The following is a 9,685-nucleotide window of genomic DNA, read 5'->3' on the forward strand; positions in this document are numbered from 1 at the left end:
CCACTCAAAGGTTACCAAATCGGATTTTTAGACACTATACATATATTATATACAGGGTGTCCCACTAAGGTCGGCAATGTACGAGAAATCACTGGATAATAATAATAATAATCGTCTTTATTCATTGATTCATTCGTTGATAACAAACATTACATACAAACATACAAAAATAAAACAACAAGTGGAATGACAGGTGAAGTTCAGCTACAGCTGCTTTTCAACTTAACCTTAAGAACATTACATAACAATAAATTAAAGGTATATGTCTCCAACAAGTGACTTTAATCTTTTTTTGAAATTAATTAGAGCAATATTTTTAATCTCATTTGGTAACTGATTATACAATTTTGGGGCTAAATATGAAAAACTACGAGTAAAGGTGGCAGTTTTATGTTTGGGGGGTTAACAGGGTATTTCTATTACGTGAAGATCTCTTATTGTTTACATTACCAAATTTAATTAATTTATTATATAAGTAAGTAGGTGTACTAGTGGTGAGTATTTTATGTGTAAAGCATATACGAGTACTTAAAATGATATTTGAACATATCAACAATTTTTAACCACCCAGTATCTTTATACTTGTGACTTATGTGATCGAATTTCCTGATAGCATAAGAAAAGCATAATAGTATATTACGTAATAAGTGTTGTAAAAAGCATTTTACGCACGAATGGAAAAGTTACGCACGACGCCGCGTAGCGGCGAGTGCGTAATTCTATGAGTGCGTAATTGCATTACATCACGTATTACGTACTATACTTTACCTAGTCAATACAAACAGTATTGTATTGACCGTTGCTAGGCGGTTGCTAGGAAAACTGTACGATTTTTTTACCAAGCTGTGCGATTTTTTTACCGTACGTAATAGGAATCTTACATTGATCACAGGCGATGTGTTTTTAAGTATTTACAGTAGTGGTCGTAGGTAAACATGAATTTTGCAACATCTGGAGTCTGGATCTATCAATCTGTAACAGATTTGGACCATACACAACATCACAATAAGATAATTTAGAAATAGTTAATGATTCACATAATTGTAGTTTTAAATTTTGATTCATCACTTGTCTTTGTGGGTATAGTTGTTTTATAGTTATTTATGTATCTAGGGAATTATAAGGGCCTTAATTACCGATGGCAAAGTTTGCGTCCCGAGGGCGTCCCGCCCGAGGGACAGCAATTGCCTGAGGTTATTAAGGCTCATTAATTCCCGTGGTACATAGATAATTTTATTTCTGACCGATTTCAATAAAATATTGTTTATTTTTAAAACGGAAAAAATGTACCAATTTATTACCTTCCCAGTATATTTGAATCAGGTACCATTGATTATAAGAGTTTTGTTGTTGCTAGGTTGTTGCTATGTTACGTGTTTATAAACAGAATTGTTACTTGCTTATAAACAGTACTTTGTTATCAAGCTGTGTTTGCGTTAAAAACGTGTTTTCTACCCCAAATATAATGGAGCAGATTTTGAAAAAAGCTGAAAAAGCAAGAGAATCATTAATTCCATCGAAAAGTGAAGCCGTATATCAAAAAGAATACAAGATATATCTGGAGTGGCTGACACGGAATAATGTTATGCCAAAAGATGCCACTGAAACTGTATTACTGGCATATTTTCAAGAATTGGTAAGGAATATTCTATGTTTTTCGGTAGATTTGGTAGTAATTTTGTTTATTCGTTGCAGTCAGAAACGTATAGTCCGAATTCTTTATGGACTAAATGGTCAATGCTAAAATCGAAGGTGAATATACATGAGAAACGAGATATCGCCAAGTTCAATGAACTAGAGGCTTTTTTGAAACGGAAGAGTAAGAGTTATAAGCCGAAAAAGTCTGCTGTTTTATCTCCTAATGATGTTATCAGATTTCTAAAGAACGCTCCTAATGAAATTCATTTATTGCATAAGGTAATTTTTTTCTTATTTTCCTTTTTGTGTGTATTTATTTCCTTTTTTTGTTTTAGGTTGTTTTGATTATGGGTTATTTTGGAGGATGCAGAAGTCAGGAACTTTTGAATATGAAGATATCGGATATAGAGGACCGGGATTCCGTTATGGTAGTGAACGTACCGGAAAGTAAAACTGGTGTATCGAAGAAATTTACAATTGTGGATGAAAAAGAGTTCTCTGCTTTGCCTTTATTAAGACTTTATATGTCTTTGCGTCCTAAAGGTATTGAACGATTTTTTTTGCGCTTCCGACAAAATAAATGTACATCTCAGCCAATTGGAAAAAACATGTTTGGGAAAATTCCCAGCAAAATCGCAATGTATTTAGGATTGCCAAACCCATCTTCCTATACGGGACATTGCCTTCGTCGCACTTCTGCTACTGCTCTAGCTAATGCAGGAGCAACTATGACTAACTTAAAAAGACACGGAGGTTGGAAAAGTTCCACGGTGGCGGAGGGGTATCTGGAGGATAGCATCGAATTGAGAAATAAAACGGCGCGTATGTTGTCTACTTTGCCATTAGAAGAGGCAGGTACCTCGACTGTAGTGAACAGAAGCTCCAGTCATACAAAAGAAGAAATTGTTTCCAGTGGCGGTAGTAATTTTCAGGGAACATTTCAAAATTGTACATTTATTATTTGTAATGACGCAAATAAATAAAATATGGTTCAGTTTTCATTTCATAAATATATACACATATATGTATATTAGCATTTTTTATTTTATTTTTACTTGTGAAAGGTAGAGGGAATTATAGAATCTATAATGTCCCAAGGGAGTTATGACTCTCTTTATTGATAGCGTAACTATGACGATATAAGCTTATAATATCCCGGTCAGAAATAAAAGTATTTATAACACGTTTTTAACAACTGATTTATGTGCTTAGTGAAACGTAGATCTGAATCGAACCAAAGTCCTAAATTTTTGCATTCACTAATTATATCCAATGTATTATTGTTTAAAATAATTTTTAAGGAATTTCCACTGCTAATCTCCTTTGTTTAGGGCCAAATAATAAAACATATTACTTATTTGGGTTTAATTTTAATCTGTTCTCAAGAGATAACTTATAAAGTGAGTTTAAGTCTCGATTGATTTTAGTATTAGCATCTCTGCGATCGTACAAACTAAAACCAGAATATAACTGTATATTACATAAAGAAACAGCTTCATAAAAATCTGAAATATATAGAAAATATATAGAAAATAGCAAAGGGCTTAAAATAGATGGGACTCCATATTGAACAGGTAATGGTTTCCAAAATTCTACCACATGTCATCAGGATCAAAATAATAATTTCAATAAACGACTTTAATACAAGGGCAGTTTGGGCACTTGAAGTGTCAATTTAAAAGATTATTTTTTGTTATATCTTTAAAACATTTATGCGATTTTTTATCCTTATGTGTAGGAATTTTCGTAATTGAAAATTTCAAGTTTTACAGGCCAATTGACGGAAGGGATTGTAAGTATAAAATTTAGATTAGGTATTTACTACAAAACAGGTATAACTGATAAAACTCTCATATATTTTTTTTGTAACTTTTATTTTTATAACTGGGAATAGATTTTACAAAAACCGGAAATAACGAAAACAATATTGTACTAAATATTCTTCAAATATGCTTATCCTTTCGTAAAATCTACTGCCAATGATTAAAAATCAAGTTACGAAAAAGAAACAGAAATATTCTTGTCTTATCACTTTTTATATTTGTGCATTTTAATGTTCTTTTAGGTGCGATATTTTGTAGTTTCGATGTACCTGCTTTTACACAAATGTTTAATTGTTGGCTGTTATAGTTTTATATTGTCAACTACATATAAATATAGAAAATAATTCTTTCCCCAGTCTGTTGTCTACGATTATTATTATTGTCATTTATTAATTTGAAATATTTTTTAATTATTTAAGCCGAATTGCATGGATGCAGTAAATGTTTACATGAAAAAATTACAGAGCCTTCATAAATGATTACAATCCACGTGACTGCAGAGTTTAATCCACCAACATTGCAGGGCTGGTACTGGTAATGAAAAATTCTTAAATCTTAGCGTCACTAATATTAATGATTCGAGATAATGCGATCGCTGATTGGTTGAATAGAATCTCGTGAAAAATTACACCAATCACAGCTGGTGAAACAGAATATTGTGTTTTAATGCAATCTTGATCTTATTGATTTAATTTTACCGGAATTTAATTGGTAACATGAAAGAAATAAAATTATTGATCCAAACACGTGGGTTGAAATCACTTATGACGGGTGGGTCTGTACATACTACAATTTCTTTACAAATTTGACTTAAACATTGCAATATGTAGAGTAAGAGGTGTATAAATTATTTAGGTAGGCTTCATATTTGAATTTACAAAAATATTTTGAGAACATCGTCCTGTTAGCACGGTATTAAATGACAGTGATGATTTCAATCCAGTAAATCTATAAATAAACGAAGTATTTTCCCTACCAATTATTCAGTATTGCATATACCTAAGGATTGAATTGATGACAAAATAATTCAGTTTACTGGATTAAAGTCAAATTATTTATTTCATTCAAATTTTCTTTACAGTAAAACCTCAACTGCTGTTGAGGAATGTAATATGCTATTTAAAAGTTCATTTATTTCATCAACTGTTGATTCTAATCCTCCTTTAACAATCGACTGCACTATACGAATAATAATTGGATGTAGGAAAAGTGAAACCACAGAAGTCATGGTGTTAGTTATCCAGTCCACCAGATCATTTCCAGTAAATTTAAGGCTAATTCGTCTGTAACAAAGAGAAAAAGTAAATAAGTAAATAAGTAAAAATATACCATTTTTGCTCCTATTTACAGTTAGGTGTCCATAACCATCTTAGTTGTAAAATAACACAAAAAAAAACACTGGATTACATCTAAGTACTCAGGGGATTTTGGGGTCGCTGATTCCGATGGCGAAGTAGGTTAAGCTCTATCACGTCAAGTTCAAAGTCATATGAAGATTAAACTAAGTAAAGGTGGTTGAAAAAATTGGGAAAAAAAATTACGAATTACCTGGCTACTTTTGTTTGTATATCTGTCTACCTCTTTACCTGCACACTTGTTTGTTTGCTTGTTAGTCTGTATTTATCGTCCTGACATCCTCCCTTTGTGTCTGTAATTTTGTCTATCTTCCTGTCTGACTAAATAACTAAATGGTTCTATCTGTCTGCTTTTCTGCCACCCCCTGTCTAAATGTCATATAAATCTGAATCTTAATTTTCTTCATTCTCATCATGATTGGTTCCCAGAGAATCAGGGAGCTTTTAGTGAAGGACAAGGAGAAATAATGCACCAGGAACTGAATGAGGTTGAACAAAGATATCAAGGTGTTTGGGGGGAAGAATATGTTTGCAGACATATTGTTTGCTGGATTCTAAAGAGAGACACAAATAAAGCACATAAAAGAAAAGCGATTCGAAGATCACTCCAGGAACAACGTAAGCATTCTTGCCCGAATTTCGACTAATACACTTTTGTTGAGAGAAGCGAATAGATTTGTTGAAGGCTTTCAAAAGTTTTTTTTTAAATCTAGTTGTTGTACAATCACGCAAAACCGAGAGAGGATGGTAGGCAGAAAGGTAATAAGACAAACTGTCAAGGAGGTAGGCAAACTGTCAGTGGACATTTAGACAGAGGGTGACAAAAAAACAGACAGATAGAAACATTTAGTGATTTAGTCAGACAGGAAGATAGACAAAATTACCGACAGAAAGGGGTAGATGGGCAGAGAAAAAATACAGGCGGACGATAAATACAGACTAACAAGCAAACAAACAATTGTGAAGGTAAAAATGCAGACAGATAAACAGACAAAAGTAAAATTTTTTTACCTTCTATTCTTACTTTAACCTTCAAACGCCCTTGAATATGAGGTGATAGAGGTCAATCGATATTGGATGCAGACTCAACCAAAAAACCTATGTATGAATTTTTTCAGATTTTTTCAACCACCTTTTCTTAGTTTGACTTTCAATTGACCTTGAACCCGACGTGGTAGAGCTTAACCGACCTCGGCATCGGAATTAGCGACCCCAAAAAGCTCTGGAGTCCGGTGTTTTGTTTTCATTGAATGTAATGAAAATAACATGTTTATACCACTATGAAATGTTAAAAACAAAAACCAAAAAGGGAGAAATAAAAAAAATATTTGAGAGGCTCCTATGAATGTGCCGTCGTTGGATGTCATATACATAAAATCATATAATGCACTACTTACTATCAGCTATTCAACCAAGCTGGGTGTCTAGAAACTCAATTGACATACTAGAATCACAGTTTTCTTGGATTTACACCGATTTAGATAAAGTAAAATTTTGTTTCCTTAAAAGCATGTGGATCATCAAATTTGTATTCAATTTTTTTGTACTTTGTTACTTTTTGAGATATCTTAATGTAACTTGGTATAGGAGAATTTTTAGGATGGCCGAATATGAATATGCGCTTATACGCTGAGAATAAATTGAATATCATTTTGTTGTTGCAGAAATTTTGAGAAAACACGTGTGTTTTTTAAAACACGACAATATTTATAGCAAAAATGCTACACTGTTACATGTCCCTAAAATGTATATTTTTTGAAGTGAAAAAAGCAATTCGTTGTACGTTTGAATAAAAAATTAGAGAATCGCAAACACAGATTTATACAATACAAAATATTAACGTTACCATTTCTCAAAATAATAAAATTATGTAGCTATCAAACACGGACTGTTTGGAAAATTTGAAACATGAAATTTATAGATTGGAACTGTATATACGGCTGATTCAGTCATAATGCCATTAATTTTAACTACGTATTCGGAAAGCCGAATACAGAAAATCGAAAAAAAAAAATTTAGCCAATCTTTTAATACTAAGCAAATTACCCCTTAACTTCCGTTAACTCGGCGCCCTAGTTTGCATCCTATTTGTTGACTGGGAACGCGCCGGCGCACCACAGAACATTTGAACGTTGAAGCGAAACAGCTGATTTCCCAGTTGTCGTAAGGTAGATTTCAAAATCAAAGTGCACTTGATCCTAACATAACAACGTGTTATGGACGATTGAGTGAATGTTTTTTTAACCACACACAATAAGGTATATGTATTATTACAAACTGAATAATTATTTGAAAACAATACTAAAAACTCATATTCAAAAATATAACATAGTGAAAATGTTCAATACAACTAAATTGCAGTAAATTAACATGACTTTATATGAATTTATTTATTTTTATACTGCTTTTACATTAATGTTTCTGTTTATAACCTATAAAATTAATAACAGAAAGATTCTCTCGTTTTGTGTTTAGATATTCCACTGTCCATAACTGTAGAAAATGAAAACCCATTAATCTCAAGAACTATGGATGTTAATGACAAGCAACAAGTATTTGTAATTTTGTTAACGTATCGTTTCAAAAACCACTTTACTTTTTCAGTTATCGTAAAAAATTCAATAAAAAAGTATTTAATAATTACCTGTACCTTTTTAACTAAACAGAATTATACTAAGATAGATAGCTTATTTAAATCAGTTTATTTTTACCCCGAATATATCAGTTGAGTTTCTGGACACCCTGAATACATGTAGGTATATTTTTCTATACAGCACCGTCTGTAATTTTATATTTTTGAAAAATAACTGTTTTAATGAGCGAAAGTTGTGGTAAAACGTTTCTAGTTAACGCATCAGTTAATTTGAAACTTTTTGAAAATTCTCAATTATTTAAATCGGTACGGAAATATTTTTTATTGGTAAAAACAATCAACAGTTTCTTACATACCAATTAAGTAAATTGATAAATGTATGTTAATTGAATTAACAGACTTTTATGGCCGAATTTCACTGAGGCTGCTCCAGCCAGGCTGGTGCAGCCTGGCGAGTCCAAAACGTATTGCAACAAATCAGTATACATTCATACTGGGCTGTTATTTTCAAGCGCGATTGTAGGTAGGTGAAATGCGGCCTTTAATAAGGCCGTATTTCGCTAAGTCTGGTCTAGCCAGGCTGATGCAGCCTGGTAGGTTCAGCCAAGTTTGGAACGCAGTGCTGTAAATGAGTATACACTTACATTAGTTGGTATGTACGTGGACTGGTTCCCTGCTGAGTTAGGCGGCAAGCCTTGGTTGTACTAATTTAGATTTTAAAGCGGTTGCAGCTGTGAGGGTACTGATGTACGCCAATAGATTTTTGTTAGTTAGTGCCACGTGACTGTCTACGTTGACTGTACAGTCATAGATACCAGTCGATAGTCGTAACCACAGACCACTTAGACTGGCTTATAGAGCGACTTTGGTGAAAACACTTTGGAGCCTGATTTGGAGCCCAGGGCTCAGTCGTGTCCTAGCATTTGACGTGTACCCATCGCTGTGATTTCGATAATTAGACGTTTTATCATGGGCAAGTGTATTGTAAAACATTGTATAAATAGAAGTGATCGAGTTGGTGAAGAGAGGCGAAAAGTTTCCTTCTTTAGGTAAGTAAAAAAAAGGAATATATAAAAGGTAAATATGTACGCCATTTTTCGGTTAACGTCACAAGTTTCCAGGGTTAGCTTTATAATTTTGTTCGCCCACATAGTGTAGTGATTAACGTGATATTGTTATTATAAAATAATGAATGAATTACTGTAAAATATTTTTAGTAATTATTTACTTTATGCGAGTCTTAAATTTTTATGAAATTTTACCAATTCCCGTCATTTCGAGATAGCTGAAAATTAATGAAATATTTTTTTCAATTAAAAAAAATCGCAAACAAATCTAATTTCAGATTCAGTATTCGTACAGTCAATTAATTTTTATTAAAGATCGTGGTTGTTTGACGTATCCGTATCCATCTCGATATGTCGTAGTAATATATTGGATAAACGCAAAATAAAATAAGTCGAACACTGTATACTAAGCTCGTGTTAATGGTGTTTATAGTCCTAAGTTAAACCTTGCTCCAGCGAAGCCGACGCTGTGGCTAAATACGCTGATTAGAAGAAATGCTTATATAAAAACCAAAGTATCTTTGTCCTATCAGTATTAGTCTGTATGCAATCTACTTAAATGTGACGCTATAAAAGCTATATAAAAATCTAGTTAAATATTATTTACTCAGTTTACATTTTATTATTTTCTTTCCCATAACTCAACATAATATGCTAAGAAACAGAAAAATTAATAACATTTTTAAATAATGATGAAAGCAGAACACCTAGGCTACAGAAAAATAAAATTGTTTATCATGTATTAAAAAACTTTCTGAATGTGAACATATTTGAAAATTTGCATGAACATCAATTTGATAATTTGCCTAACAATTGTAATCATTTAATAGAACTTGTAAGGGCTGAATGTGAAAAGTATATCGATGTACGAATAAATCATGAAGTCAAATTATTTAATTCGGTAAAATCTACGAAAAGGCAAATATTAAATAAATTAATATTATTTAGAGGACAATAAATATATTTAAATTATTTTGTAGTTTTATTTAATATGACACTAAAATATACTATTTTCTGAATTACAAACTTAAAATTGAATATTTGTCATAAGATGCAATATAATGTTTAATATGTAATAAAAATATTACTTAATCCGGATCTGCTTAAAGATGCGCGCGATCAGATTGCCTTCCACACTCCACTTCCCCGGATTTTGCATTCACTGGTACCCGTGCATTGGAATTAGATACGGCCAGTCTAGGTGGTCTG

General features: G+C 32.3%; 2 protein-coding genes across 2 annotated transcripts in view; one reads left to right on the top strand and one right to left on the bottom strand.

Annotated features, from left to right (window-relative positions):
• The first annotated feature begins 1,152 nt into the window (after positions 1–1,152).
• Positions 1,153–2,791, top strand: LOC111693175. Its single transcript, XM_023457373.1, has 3 exons — positions 1,153–1,636; positions 1,696–1,917; positions 1,974–2,791. The coding sequence occupies exons 1-3, from the start codon at positions 1,367–1,369 to the stop codon at positions 2,619–2,621; spliced, it is 1,140 nt and encodes a 379-aa protein (XP_023313141.1). The 5' UTR covers positions 1,153–1,366; the 3' UTR covers positions 2,622–2,791.
• Positions 2,792–4,487: 1,696 nt separating this feature from the next.
• Positions 4,488–9,685, bottom strand: part of LOC108917603 — a 16,782-nt gene continuing 11,584 nt past the window's right edge. Inside the window, exon 5 of the mRNA XM_018724292.1 lies at positions 4,488–4,744. Within this exon, the coding sequence (XP_018579808.1) occupies positions 4,537–4,744 (208 nt within the window). The 3' untranslated portion in view covers positions 4,488–4,536. The remainder of the gene's footprint in view (positions 4,745–9,685) is intronic.

Source organism: Anoplophora glabripennis, unplaced genomic scaffold (assembly GCF_000390285.2).
Source record: "Anoplophora glabripennis isolate ALB-LARVAE unplaced genomic scaffold, Agla_2.0 scaffold58, whole genome shotgun sequence".
NCBI classification, from domain to species: Eukaryota; Metazoa; Arthropoda; class Insecta; order Coleoptera; family Cerambycidae; genus Anoplophora; species Anoplophora glabripennis.